Raw genomic sequence first — 14,874 nt, forward strand, 5'->3', positions numbered from 1 at the left:
CTGAAAATCATGTTGACTGTGGCTGGTTTGATTCGGTTTAATACAATGCAGACCATGAACCGGTAAAACTCGGTCGAGGAAGGGTTGTCTGGTCTCTTCAAAAGACAAACACGTAGGTTAAATTGAAATGGGGATGCAAAGGAAACTTAAAACCATTTGTCCATTTGTTTCTTTCCACAAACTTTTCTCCTTTTTTCTAAAATAAAATAGAAAAGCATTAAATCACTTGATTAATTAAAATTATTAACAATAGTTGTATTTTTTAAGAACTTTCTCCACTTTCACAACTTAGACCAGCTGTTCTTGTTTTGTTTTAGTGACAAAAACACACACATCTATATTTTTGATACTCCATTGTTTCTCTCTTTCTTGCTACAAATATATTTTATAAATAATGATGAGGGAAAGGCACAATGGAAAGAAAATACTAGAAAATAAGTTTTTCATTGACTTGGGCGTTTCCAATACATATAGCAATAAATATATGTCTCCCACCTCTGATAATTTTTAGAACCAGAAGACAACCTTTTCTTTCTTTTCTTCTCTCTTCAAAAACGAAACCAAGATTCCTCAAACAGAACACACAGAGTAGCTATAAGGACCGAGAGAGATCGTAGAGAGATGGGGAGGGCTCCATGTTGTGACAAAGCAAATGTGAAGAGAGGTCCATGGTCTCCGGAAGAAGATGCAAAGCTTAAAGATTACATAGAGAAACAAGGCACTGGTGGCAACTGGATTGCTCTCCCTCACAAAGCTGGTATTTATATATCTCATGATTCTAATGAGTTGGTTTATTGGAAACTTTTTTGTTTGATGGTCTCTTTGGATTTTAAACCCTTGGTGGCTCTTGGCTGAATTTTTCTATCTTGTATAATATGATGAATAAAGGTTTAAGGAGATGTGGGAAGAGTTGTAGACTGAGGTGGTTAAACTATTTGAGGCCAAACATAAGACATGGAGATTTCTCTGAGGAAGAAGACAATATTATCTGCAGCCTCTTTGCCTCCATTGGAAGCAGGTTAGAAAATCTAGCTTCAACATCTATTACTAAAACTGATATGATTCCAATATTAATAATTTTTGTTGACATATCTGATCTTATGATGTAAAAAGACGACTCTTGTTAAAATCATGGGAAAGAAATGGAGACCTTAACCTTTTTTTTTTGACAACTTAATGGAGACCTTAACTGGATATCAAAAAGCAAGAGACTTTGCATGTTTCAAGGAAATTCTTAACCTTTTTTTTTTCTTATGAAAAACAATTGATTTTAGCTTTTGCATGCCCACATTTTGTGCAGTATAATTGCCTCCTTTTGAGGGTATATTCTTTAGTTCATAATCTAGGAAAAGAGATGGGAGCAAATTCACTTTGACAACTATTGAAGAATAAATTAAGCGATAAAGTCTTATCTTTTATTTAATTATTGTGGTTATATAAAGGAGTAAATCATGTTGAAAATGCAGGTGGTCGGTAATTGCAGCTCACCTGCATGGTAGAACTGATAATGACATCAAGAACTATTGGAACACTAAGCTCAAGAAGAAGCTCATTGCCACTATGGCTCCTCCACCACCTCATCAACTCGTAGCCATTGCCTCATCATCATTATCACCATCATCATCACACTACAACATGACCAATAATCTTCCTCCGTATAACCCAACAATATCTACAAACCAGCTGATCTCACCTCATCTCTCACCTCATCAGGAGATGATGATGACAATGATGGACCAACAACAACAACAACTATTATACAAAGAAGCCATGGACAGTTTGGTAAATTCTCCGAATAGCAACAAGCTTATAATGAGCCATCAAGAAGACAGCCATGCGCAAAGTACAAACAAAGGAATAATGTTGTTGAGTGATGTAAGAAGTGGGTCAAGTACAACAAGTACAGTAACAAGAGTGAAGATGGAACAACATGATCATCATCATGAAGAGAGATCAATGCAAGATTATGGAATGGAGGAGATCAATCACTTAATAAGTAGTAGTTGTACGAGTAGTAGTAGCAACAGCTTGTGGTTTGATGAAAACAAGACAGAGGATACGTTCATGTTGTACTACTGATTTCTCTTATCAACATTGACGTACTTCTTCTCTTTTCTCTTAAAACTAAACATAAATTATTGATACTTGCTTTTTAAGAGGATTTGATTTTTTTCGTAACACTAAGAGGATTTTAAATGTTATTCATTAGTTTCAATTTATAATTTATTATGAAATGCCTCTATGTTTTGTAAACCTGTAGCTGTTAAATGTAATTCTTTTAGTGGTCAAGAAAGAATTGTGCCAAACAGATATATTTCTGTATACAGACAATATTCTTTTGATCATTAAGCTAGAGTTACATGTTGTTTACCTTTTTCTCTCTTAATAATTCGATGCATTAATAGAGAGATGAAGTTTTGGATTTATCAGCCTGTAGCAATTGTAACCAAGTGGATACATTATATGAGTCAAGCTTCGGGACCTAAAAGCTAAGGAGATTACATGTTGTTTACCATGAGAAAGTTTTATAGTATATACTTACAAAAATTCTGCTCACATCATAATAATCTCACACCCTTTTCCAAATATTAATCTTAGATTATTTTCCATTTTGTGATAGATATTCCTTACACTACATATTAGCTTTGATATTTCATACAAAATTGAACTCTCAAAATACCCAAAAACTTAAAGAAACAGTGATGGTTTGTTGTTCGAAGTTGGTTTCATCACCACCACAACACTATTAAGGGATGTCAATCTCAGAGTTAGTTCCAATTCGATGAGCAATAAGTCAACGTCATATATGTCAAAATGTTTGCTTACCAAATAACTACCTTTACAGAATCAATAAAACAACTTTGTTAAAATAATTCAAAACATTACAGCTTTTTACCAATAACGACTATCTATCCACATCAAATCAATATAATGAATCTAGCAAAATAAACTTTTCAAATAATTTCCAACTAGTCTGCCAACATACTAAAAGGGATATGAAAGTCCGTGAGCAGTTGTGGAAACAACATGAGATGATTTATGATTATGTATGTTAGTATGCCATATTTTGGATACACTTGTTATTAATAGACCCTACGGATAATGGGACAGACTTGGGAAATTTTAAGCTGAATGTATTCTGCTACTAATTTTATATGTATTGAATTTTTCTGCCACAAGCCTGGTAGACTAGCTAACACACTTAAACTTACTTTGTTATCATTTCACAGCCATCAGATTGATAACATTTTCTTATAAGATATAAATTTGCTAGTTTAAAAAAAAGAAGATATAAATTTGATTTATAAAAAGATCAGTGTATTTGGTATGCTACTTTGTATTGTTCCCCTTACCCTCATTAGGCAATCTCAAATCTTCTCAATAAAAAAACAAAATAAAACACATGCAAACACTATTCCCACTTGTATTTCTTTAATGTGATACTTTTTTTAAAAAAATCCATGCTCTTAATTTGCTTATACTTGGAATCATTAAATAATCAACCAATCTGATCAAAGACCAAAAATCTATCCCTCGTCATCTATTATATAGGGGGTTTCAAATTTATAAGCATGCCAAAAAATGTCTAAATCACACTAATATAAAAATTACCGACTTTAAACGGTAAATCATATTCAACCATCGAAACTGGTCAAAGATATACTGCATAACTGGTCTTAAGATCTACCCGAAATCGTAAGAAAAAATTAGAAACACTATATATAAAAACATGCATAATGTTATATCACCCAGGCACCCACTGAAAGCTTGGATTATATCATCCAAATCTAATACCAAAGAAAAAAAAAACATAACAGCAGAAAAAGAAGAATGCCCTTTTTAGTCAAAAAAAAAACAAAAAAAAAGAATGCCCTTTAAAAAACTACAGATAAAGAAACTAAACAATGAGTGTTTCAAAAAAAAAAAAAAATAAACAATGAATATATCCGTATACATGATAGTATAAATAAAGTTATCCGTCGCATTTGTTTTCTAACTGGACCGACGACTTAGAAGAAAACAAAAGAATCTTTTACTATTGTGTATTGAAAATTCTCGCTAACGTATATATGTGCATTCATCATTACAGATGTGTTATTATAAATAGTCTGTAATAGGGGAATCAGGCATGAGGAAAGAATGTCTTCTTTGAATGGAGAAGAAACTGACAAAAATGTGACACTAATGCCTCTCTGTAAAAGATATCTTTCAATAAATCATTGAATTATTCAAACACTAATAGACCGATTGATAAATAATATTAGTGAAAGTTAGGGCTACAACTATATTAGAAAGATTGGAGAAGATACAAAAACGAGGGTTTACTAAGCAGGCTGTTGTAATGTTTGAACTTTGTAGGGTCATCAAAAAAAGGAAAAAATGTTTGAACTTTGACTATTTGCAGTTATCGATTGGCAAGAGAGATCAGCATGATAACAGAGCTGAAGCTGATCGATTTAGGAAGAATGGATCTAAAGTTAAATTATTCATATGTGCAAAAGTTTGGCACAACTACACTGATCATAAACAGTTTTACAGTTTTTTTTAAACTACACTGATCATTAAAAATCTTTGTTCATATATGCAAAGGTTTGGGCAAAATGTGGGTGATACTTGAATTTCAAAAAAAAAAAAAAAAAATCGAACTTTAGTTTGCTCATTTATTCAATTAATGAATTGACAATTCTAGTAAATAGATATTTTCAAGCTTTTGTCAGAAAAAAAGTTTATAAAAAATATCAAAATATTTCATTTAATAGGTAAATTTTTTTATACTCTAGATATATAAATACAAATAAATAATAGAAAATAACTTTTTATAATTTCGAATTATATATATATATATATATATTATATATATATATTCAAATTTTTCTTTTTTCAAATTCGAAAAATAATTTTTAAAACTATTTTAAAATTTTTATATTTAACATTTATTTTTTATTTTATAAAATTTTAAATCTTAATCTCAAAAACTCTACTTCTTAACTCTAAATTCTAAGATCTAGATTAATTAATCTTTTCTTTTTTTTGTCGTCGACTTTTACGGACTCATATAGACTCTGTAAACCAGGTTGGTGGCTCTTCATCCATGTGCACAACAAAAGACGCTTGAGTTCTAGCCCCACGTGCTAGTCCGTCGGCCTTCCGATTGTGTGTGTGTGATACATAAATGATATCTGAGCTGTGAAAATTGTTTTGCAAGGTCTTGATATCTTCTAGATAAGCTGCAAAAGCAGGACATTCCTCTGGTTCCGACACCATCTTTACCAATTGAGAACAGTCTGTTGCAAATGTAACCCTAAATTGATGCAAATTCCTCATACATTCCATTGCCTAAATTAATGCTTCCACCTCAGAATGAAGAGGAGATAGAGAAGCACGGACATTCCTTTTAACTGAAATATTTTAGTCATTTTAATCTTTAGAAGTTAAATTGACAAAAGCTTTTTTTTAGGAATATCCTAAGGTATTTCTCCTGACGAAATGAAAATCTACATTATCATCGGAAACAAAAACATCTACAACGGATACGCTTGGTACGCTTGCTGTATTTCTCCTGATGAAATGAATAACTCTAAAATAGAGGCTAATGATGGTACGCTTGCTGTCAGAATAGCTTGCCTCTTTGTGTTCTAGCCACTTAACCAATAGATTAAATCTCTCATTTAGTCTGTTGGCTGTAGAAGATCTCATTGGTAAGAAAATGGTTTTATCAGTGAATAAGCAAGGGAAATGGAGACACATTTTGACAAACTCAAACTTTTGATGAACAACTATATAAGATGCGGGGGAGAAGTCTTGTAAGAGTCATAAGCAAAACAAAAGTGCATCCTTTACCCATAACTCTCTACATACAATTCAGTGTAACTAAAGTCGTTTCCAATTATCCTTAAAGAGATTCAGCGAGTCCATTTTATGAACAGATACAATACGACAATCGTAGCGATCATACCGGCGTACTTGATCCAGGTGTCAACGCGATTGCGCCTCTCAATGAGCCTGAGCACAGAGTTGGAGAGCCCCACCGTGTTCAGAACATCCAAAGCTTTACGCTGTGCCCTCTGTATAATTCCCAAAAAGACAATGTTAAACAGCATACAAAAATGGGACTTATTTATTATTAGGATCCCTACCTTCAGACGATCCCTTTGTTCAGCATACTTGGCAAGGATAGCAACTCCACTAGAGAAGGAGTCTTCCAGCAATCTCTTCGAGTTCTTGACAGAGCTCATCGCCTGAGCCTCGTCATCGAATATCTGCAAGATGTGCGCTCCTTCTCCGCTCCCTCTGTTCAACAAATCCGCCCTCTCTTTAGCTTCCATCACCTTCCTCTGACTCCTCCACGTGTACTTCTCCAGACTCTTGTTCAAATACTCAGCCTCTTCCCCAACTTGTTCAGTCTTCCTGCAAGATTAACAATGCATACAAGAATCTAATGAAACTAACTCTTAACGTTTTAACCAATCACAGATCACCAATGACTAAAATGATCTAAGATTCTCCGATGATTCAAAATAACCTATAGAGATTTCGATTTCTTTTGTGAATCGAAGTATTGGATTTGCTCACCTTCGCCAGAGATCGCGTTGGGATTTGACGGAGATTGAGCGCCAGAGAGCATCCATGGTGGCGCAGAGAGATTGTACCTCGGTGATGTCGCGTTTCACGGAGGAGGTGAGATCGGAAGAATCCATGAGAGAAGCTGATTCGAACCTCTCCAGCCTCTCGATCCCGTCGCGAGCTCTGAGTAGAATCTTTTTCGCGCTGCTGTATACCTCCGATAAGGATCCGCCTCCTCCGACGATCCCAGACGCCATTGTGTATTAGATCTTCTCGTCGCCGAAGCGTTCTCTAGAATCAGAGAGATGCAGACGGAAGAAGAAGAAGATTCTTAACTCTTAAGGCTTTTGTGTTGTGGCGCCTGTTTTCTGAGCCTTTTGTTAAGCCCATTTAATGATTTATGGGCCTTTAAATAATTCTCTTTTGTTAGGCCCATCTAATGTTTTGGCCTTTTGATTTGTTTCTTAATGTGTGCTAGAGCTGGCAAGACTTTAGCTCTTCTCGGTCCAAGAGGGTGCGGTAAAAGCTCAGTTAGCCATAGGCTCCCTCAAGTTCATATCCTCACTACCCGATGGTTACAGAACATATGTCTGAGAGAGAGGTGTTGAGATCTCTGGATGACAGAAAAAGAGGATAGCTATCGCAAGTGCACTTGTAAAGAAAGCAGAGATCATTGCTTCTTGGCGAGGCTACATGCGCTCTTGATGCAGAGTCAGAGAGCTCGGTGCAAGAAGCGTTGGACCACGTTTTGCTCAGGGAAAACGTCTATGGTGGTGTCTGATAGGCTTGCTACAGTGAGGAACGCGCACGTAGGTTCTCAAGAACTATCCCCAAGGAATATACGCGAGGAATAAGGTGATACAGAGGTTCACGCATACTCAGGTTACTGGTGTGAAGTCAAATCTCGCCATATATAGCTCTTTCACGTTTGCTAACTTCTGACTTGTATCATTGTCTGGAAAAAAACTTATAGCATTTAACTTATAGTGTTAATAATACTAAGGGACATCTTACAACAACAATCCACAGGGTTCCATTAACTGTGAACTATTTAGAAAGAGAAAAAAAAAACTGAAGTGAACTCAAGAAGCCATGAGCTTTGGACCATTGTCGGGCATTCCCATCCCAGCAGCCAAATCAGCATCGAGTTGTGAGTGTGGCGCAGGTCCATTCATTAACTTCACACTGCAACAATCCAAATTGAGAAAAATCAATTTATGCAAAAAACACAAGTAATCCAAACCACATCACTCATCAGTCTCAAACAACTTCATCAACAATATGATCAATGAAAGGTGTTTAAAACAGCAATTGCTCGAGGAAGAGACACACTTACCGCTTCTTGTGTTTCTTAGTCTTAAAATGATCATCTCGCACAGACGCATTAGAGAAGTACCGACTGAAATATAGAAACAGTGAATTAGAGAAACACACATGACTGATTCAAACAATCAAATATGGAACACAAAGACAAGAAACATAATCTAAGTAATCATACTCGCAGTGTAGGCAGTAGAACTGGCCCATTCCAGGCAGATCCTCGCTAAGCTCCAAAGGCTTTGTCTCCGTCTCTGGTTTGCGCAGCTCAGTGTACACTAAATCGTCGCCTTTGACTTCGAATTTGTCACGACGAGCTGTTTTGTGAGACAATCGCCTCTTCTTCACCTTTCTTGTCGGGCATCTCCCCATCCTTTATATACTCCTAAGTTTGCAGAAATTAAATGGAATTGAATCACCAATTCTCGAAGTTAATGGATTATCGTAAGAATCTAAGACGAATTTATAAAAAAGGAAAAAAAGAAAAAACTTACGATTTAGAGTATAAACCACACGAGGAGAAGCTGGAGACGACGATGCCGAAGAGAAACCCTAGAGAAGTCTCACTTTTCATTTATAAATAAACCTAATTTTGGCGGGTTTGAATGTAACCCAAGAGGACTGACGCGAGACCTATCTTCAGAGTTTTAAAGCCCAATATTATTTCAGGCCGAGATAAGCCCACGAAAGAGTATTAGTTAAATCAGTAGCGCTTTTCGTTAAAGAGTCCCACATCGGAAAACTGAGGGAAATAATCAGCAGAACTTGCAGTATATATATAATTCGTCTGCGCTTGTATCAAACCACGCAGCCATGTGGTGAGCACAAAGCGAACTATTCTTTCGCCTTTTACTAAAGAATACCGTGTGCTCTCCATGCCAAGTGGCATACGCCTATTTTTGGAGGGTCCTGCTTTCGAGTGGGCCCAACAACAATGAAGTTGAATTATTTAATTTGTCATGTAGCCTCATAATCTCAATAGGTTTTCATTTATTGCATTACATTTTGGTTTTATCATTTCTTAGGATATTATTGTACTAAGTAAATGACTATATTATTTGTCCTTTGAAAATAAATGATACTTTGATTAAAAAATATCAAAACTATATTAAATATTAATGACATTCGTTTCTATACGATTATAGATGAGCATTTTCATTTTTTATTTTGTTCGTTTTCTACTTGTTTCTCGGCAAAATGACTGATTCCACATTTTTTTAGTAAATTATAAAGCAAGTTTGGTTTATTCTTTTTGTAACATTATCTAAAAGTAAGATACAAGCATTGTTTGGTACCCGTTTAGAAAATGTACTTGAAACCCAGTTAAACTTATCCATTATCAACATCCCTTCTTTTAAAATAATTGTGGATCGTATTAAGCTATAGAAATATGTTTATAAATACGAAAAACATGTGACCACATTGATATGCCAAGTTGCCAACCTTAAATTACTAAACACAAACATGGGATTTCAAATGCAAACACAAACTTAATCTCACGTTTGATATTGTTAATCGTTAACTTTATGAGGTTGAAGAGTTTAAATAATACATAAAAAAAATTATGAATCAACGCTATATATGTCATGTAAAATAATAAACTTACCGCGGAAGGTCCAGCAGTTTTGGAGGAGTTTCAAATCCAATTCGGATCCGAATACGAATTTCGTTGGATAATGGAGATAAAATCTAATATATGGATTTTTCTAGCATCTCGTTACTACATACATTTACCGTTAGTTTGGATCTATTTCGATGGAGGTCAATATACACTGGATTATTAAAGAAAAAATAATAATATGTGCCCACCTAAGACATTACGTCATTTAATAGAATCGCATGAAAAATTCAACAAACACACAATAAAATCTGATGTTGACAAAATGGGCCCGTAAAGGGAGGAATGGAATGCAGTTACGCAACTCTCTGAGACTTTTTTCACCATTTTTCTCCTTGTTTCTTTTTACTGTTGTTCCAGTTGAAAAAAAAATCATACTAACTTACTTTTTAGGTTTACTCGCAGAATTCAAAAGTTAATATGGCTATTCCTCGTGTCTTTGTCTCTATTATGCTGCCCACGTTTTTTTAATTGTATATGCAGTTCTTAGCTGCTTCCATCATTCTATGGATGTGAGATACAAATCCAAGCGATTTAATTAAAATCAATAATTTCTCTGCCATGGACCAAACTAATTAGTTAGTACGAAATTAAAATATTAATTATATTTGCTATAAGTGCTGTACGAATTGAGTAAAGTAGTGTATACGGATTGGGCAGGTGGAACGAATAGTATATGAAAACACAACGTGGAAATTACATTCTTAATACTGAAATATATACAATTTTCATTGAAATGTGCATATATATATATATTGATTCATGCACATTCTTTTTAGGTAGTTTACAAATATATGCATGTTACACACACACAGATCTAGAATTCTTTATGTACTAGCACCAAGTATACAAATAGGTCAAACTACTTGACAAATTACAACCATGTGCGACTGCTTGTTTCTTCTTGTATTGTAAAATATAAATATGATATTGGGTTAAATGAGCTTATTCCAAAATACCACACATATATTTGAAGTATGACATATATATTATAAAAAAGTAGCAAAAAATTAAAGATATCAAATGAGTTATAGTAGACGATTATGTTATTTTGTATTATATAAAATATTGTAAACGTTTGAAGTGGTAAAACCATTTGATTTTCTACAAACTTTATAGACTAATTAATGTGGATCTATCAAAAGTATACTCCCTCTAAAACAACTGTAAATAGATAGTTGTTAAAAAAAAATTAGTTGTTTAAATTTTATAATAATAGAAAACATAAAAAGAGGGTTCCACCAACTTCACTTAGAATAAGACAAGACAATACAATTGGAAGAATCAATAACTTGAGTAGAATTTTTAAGTATGCTAATGACGAAAAAAAACATATTGCTTTTTCAAAAAGAAAATATTGCTTTATCCTTTATCGTCTTTATATTAGATAATTTCTACTGATTATTGTTGCTGATATACAAAAAATGTATTGCTCGTAAATTTATCTGGTGGCATATAATTCTGAAAGAGTAATTCTTGGGTTCACTCCCTAGGCTGAACCTAGAGGTTCACCCACCAATAGGAATTCATCATTTTATATTTAATATTTTTAAAAAAGAAATAAAATATTGTTAAGCTATATTTTTAAAAATTAAAAGATAAAAACTAAAGAATTAAAATAAAAAATAATAGTAGTTGAAAAAAAATATTAAAAAAAACTTTTAATACCATTAGCAAAATGCTAAACCGTAAACTCTAAATCCTAAACTCTAAACCATTGGGTAAACCCTAAACTATTGGGTAAACCCTAAATCCTTGGACAAATTCTAAATTCTTGATTTTTTAAAGTAATTTTAGTACCGTCAGCAAAACATTAAACCCTAAACCCTAAATACTATACCCTAAACCCCTGGATAAATCTTGAACCCTTGGATAAATCATAAACCCTAGAATTTAAGATTTATCCAAGGGTTTAAGATTTACCCAAATATTTATGATATAGCATTTAGGGTTTAGGGTTTAGTATTTAGGGTTTAGTGTTTTGTCGATGACATTAAAATTATTTTTTTTAAAAGTTTTTTTTGTTTTCAACTAATATTATTTTTTATCTTTTAATTTTAAAAATATGAAAATATTTTGTTTCCTTTTTTAAAAGATATTGAATATAAATAGTGAACTCCTATTGGTGGGTGAACCTAGAGATTCACCTTAGGGAGTGAACCCAAGAATTACTCATTCCGAAATGTTCTCTCCATCTACGTGATTTTCTTGTCCAGCTATCTGGATTCGAATCTACCAATCATAATCGCAACAGCAGTTATTCAAGACAGCTAAAAAAGCATTTGTAACTTTGCTTCTGTGTTTTGTTCGCATTTAAGGCGTAATTTCTATAAGGTAGGATGTAAATTCGTTGTTACTAATTTGTTGGATGTATACATATTCTTTTACCTTAATTTGATTCAGGTTCAGCTAATACAAGTCATCTACTGGTCAAAACTGAGAAATGACACCCTTTTTGTTTTCAAAAGCAATAGAGTACATGACTAATTAACTAATGTTTCGTGAAACCTAGAAAAGAAGTTAATCACTAATTAATGCCTCTTCTGAAACTAGGTGCCTTCGTGTCTCGTACCATCACTTGTGTTGAACCGGCGTCAAACGCCCACTCTCGCTGACCTCAGACCATAACAAACACTTCGTATATACACACCAAACCATATAATAATCAGTACAGTTCTGTATCAAATAATATAATAACGATAATCTCCACGCACAAACCAACTCCCCTTTTCCCTATATATACACACATTTGCCTCCACTTCCCTTTGTTCAAACATTTCATAACCCTTCGACTAGTAGAATTAAAAATATAGTCCTTATCTTCAGCCAAGAATGGGAGAGGTGCATGCCTTTATATTTCTTTTGCTTTATTATTTTTGTTATATAGACCATTCTTGATGTAATTTTTTATTGCGTATGTAGAAACAAGAAGGTGCCAAGGTTGAACAAGAGAATAAGGCCGCCAACGTAGTCTCTACTGAGACAACCGACAACAAGCCAAAGAGCGGCGGAGGAGATGCAGCCGCAGCCCCGGCCGCGGCCGCTGCCTCTCCCTTTGTTTACAAAGTGGATATGCACTGCGAAGGCTGCGCAAAGAAGATCAAGCGAATGGTGAAGCACTTCACCGGAGTTAAAGATGTAACGGTGGATATGGGTGGGAACAAGCTCATGGTGGTGGGAAAGATCGATCCGGTTAAACTCCAGGAGAAGTTGGAGGAGAGAATGAAGAGGAAGGTGGTACTGACAAACCCACCACCACCATCACCGCTGAAAGTAGACGCATCTGCCGCTCCCGCCGCCGTTGGGGAGAAGAAAGACGCCGGTGTAGATAAGGCGGCAGCTCCTAGTCCTCCTCCACCGGCTGCTCCCAAAGAGGTATAAGATTTAATTCAAAAAGGACAAAGAAAAATATGCAACAACTTAAAAAGTGATTAAAAAGTGTTTTACAATAGCTAAAAAGTAAAACCAGTCTAACAATTTGAGTATGTAATTGATTGAGCTTTAAATTGTTTTTGTTCAGAGCTCGGTGGCTTTAAAGATCAGACTTCATTGCGAGGGATGTATTCAGAAAATCAAGAAAATAATACTGAAAATCAAAGGTAATTAAGGAGCTTAATAAACAGATGAAAGTTCTTTTTCAAAAAAAAAAGGAAAAAAAAAAACAAATGAAAATTGATTTTTCTTTTCCTTACACAAGTTAAAGCCAAAACAATTCAATTATGCTAATAAATTATTATTTGCGTCAGGCGTCCAAATGGTGGCTATTGATGCAGCCAAAGACATGGTGACTGTGAAAGGAACGATGGACGTTAAAGAACTTGTGCCTCTACTCACTAAAAGGCTCAAACGAACCGTCGAGCCTCTTCTCCCAGCCAAAAAAGATGACGGTGCCGCCCCTCCCGCCTCAAAGAAAGAAGTCCCAGCCGCTGCAGCTAACGAAGCAAAGAAGGAAGGAAGTGAAGTCGTAGAGAAGAAGAAAGAGAGTGGCGATAATAAGAAAGAAGAGGCTGCAGACGGTGGAGAGAAGAAGAAAGAGGCTGGAGACGCCGGAGAAAAGAAGAAAGAGACTGGTGATGGTGGAGAGAAGAAGAAAGAGGTTGGAGACGGTGAGAAGAAGGAAAGTGGCGGCGTAGGAGGAGGAGGTGCGCCGGTGGCAATGGTGAATAAAATGGATTATTATGGTTACTCATATCCAACGGCTCCAATGTATTGGCAAGAAGGACACACGTATGGCCAGAGTTACTCGATTGAAGGACAGACTTATCCGGTGGGTGGTCAGAGTTATCCAGGTTCAGGATACAATTACTCGAGTGATAGTTACTACATGCCATACTCGCATCAAAATATGAACACGCCTCCTGGAATGTTCAGCGACGAGAACCCTAATGGTTGCTCTGTTATGTAAACATGCGCATGAGTTGTAGATACACGATACTATAAGGGTCGAAATCGAAACCTAAAATGTGGAACATTCACAAATGGGTACCTTTAGATAAATTTTTGAAATTGAGATAACATTGTTCTTTTGTGTGTTAGTTCTTCTAAATATTTAAATAATTAGTTTCTTTACTTTCTCTAATTGTAGTGTCATCAAAACAGATAACAAAAAATACGTAAATGGTGAGGAATATGTAATTATTTGTTCGATAAGGATTATTGACTTATTGTGGTAGATCGATCATTCTTCTTAACGTTTCAAGACGGATTTTTTGGATGTTTTTTTTCTGAATGAAAGATAATTCATTAGGAAATTATTTTGGTTGGTTGATATATGTTGAAAGATAAATTCAAATGATAATCTTTGTACGAAATCTTGAAATGATGAATTAATGATTTTATTTTTGTTGGAAAGCTAATAAAGCCATTTTCTCGATCAACCATGATTATTATGATATCCATGTAATTATGCTTACCCTTTATATAAGTAAAGTTTATCTTTTATTTTGAACTTTATAAAGTTTTATCTTTATGTCATTGAATGAATCATTAGCCTTACCTTCAATAATTCATTAATGAATTCCGTTTAAACAATATCAAAGGTTTAGGTTCATAAGATATATGTTTCTCTATATTAAATAGTTGAAAATATAGCGAGTAAGTAAGACTACGGTTGGAGAAGAGATTATCTTTGTTTCCACGTAGAGTACAATTTATAAAATCGAATTGAAGCGATGTAATTTGAATATTTGACCTGAAAAACCCATTTATTTCGTAGTGTCTCCATCTCTTTATGCAATATTTTAACATGTTCTTGAGCTAGACTCTATTCAACCAAAAAGAGCAGAGATGGAAAATAATTTCACCATCTTGTTGCATATTGCTTTGTATCACAATTCTCTATATCTAAATTAGCATTTAAACGGAATTTCGTATAT

General features: G+C 34.5%; 4 protein-coding genes and 1 non-coding gene across 5 annotated transcripts; 3 read left to right on the top strand and 2 right to left on the bottom strand.

Annotated features, from left to right (window-relative positions):
* The first annotated feature begins 335 nt into the window (after window positions 1-335).
* Window positions 336-2,180, top strand: LOC108811688 (transcription factor RAX2). Its single transcript, XM_018583778.2, has 3 exons — window positions 336-757; window positions 889-1,018; window positions 1,467-2,180. The coding sequence occupies exons 1-3, from the start codon at window positions 622-624 to the stop codon at window positions 2,077-2,079; spliced, it is 879 nt and encodes a 292-aa protein (XP_018439280.1). The 5' UTR covers window positions 336-621; the 3' UTR covers window positions 2,080-2,180.
* Window positions 2,181-5,747: 3,567 nt separating this feature from the next.
* On the bottom strand, window positions 5,748-6,910 carry LOC108811691 (membrin-11). Its single transcript, XM_018583780.2, has 3 exons — window positions 6,574-6,910; window positions 6,138-6,408; window positions 5,748-6,065 (listed from the first exon to the last, which is right to left on the bottom strand). The coding sequence occupies exons 1-3, from the start codon at window positions 6,819-6,821 to the stop codon at window positions 5,904-5,906; spliced, it is 681 nt and encodes a 226-aa protein (XP_018439282.1). The 5' UTR covers window positions 6,822-6,910; the 3' UTR covers window positions 5,748-5,903.
* A 605-nt stretch (window positions 6,911-7,515) lies between these two features.
* LOC108811692 (uncharacterized) lies at window positions 7,516-8,530 on the bottom strand. The gene is made up of 4 exons (XM_018583781.2): window positions 8,376-8,530; window positions 8,063-8,266; window positions 7,901-7,963; window positions 7,516-7,749 (listed from the first exon to the last, which is right to left on the bottom strand). The coding sequence occupies exons 2-4, from the start codon at window positions 8,251-8,253 to the stop codon at window positions 7,647-7,649; spliced, it is 357 nt and encodes a 118-aa protein (XP_018439283.1). The 5' UTR covers window positions 8,254-8,266; window positions 8,376-8,530; the 3' UTR covers window positions 7,516-7,646.
* A 160-nt stretch (window positions 8,531-8,690) lies between these two features.
* On the top strand, window positions 8,691-8,808 carry LOC130497134 (U5 spliceosomal RNA). The gene has a single exon (XR_008936147.1). It is a non-coding gene; the product is annotated as a U5 spliceosomal RNA (small nuclear RNA).
* A 3,373-nt stretch (window positions 8,809-12,181) lies between these two features.
* On the top strand, window positions 12,182-14,068 carry LOC108806938 (heavy metal-associated isoprenylated plant protein 5). Its single transcript, XM_018579153.2, has 4 exons — window positions 12,182-12,340; window positions 12,422-12,874; window positions 13,020-13,098; window positions 13,246-14,068. Exons 1-4 carry the CDS (start codon window positions 12,332-12,334, stop codon window positions 13,902-13,904), a joined length of 1,200 nt encoding a protein of 399 aa, XP_018434655.1. The 5' UTR covers window positions 12,182-12,331; the 3' UTR covers window positions 13,905-14,068.
* Window positions 14,069-14,874: the final 806 nt, after the last annotated feature.

This window comes from Raphanus sativus, chromosome 6 (assembly GCF_000801105.2).
Source record: "Raphanus sativus cultivar WK10039 chromosome 6, ASM80110v3, whole genome shotgun sequence".
NCBI lineage: Eukaryota > Viridiplantae > Streptophyta > Magnoliopsida > Brassicales > Brassicaceae > Raphanus > Raphanus sativus.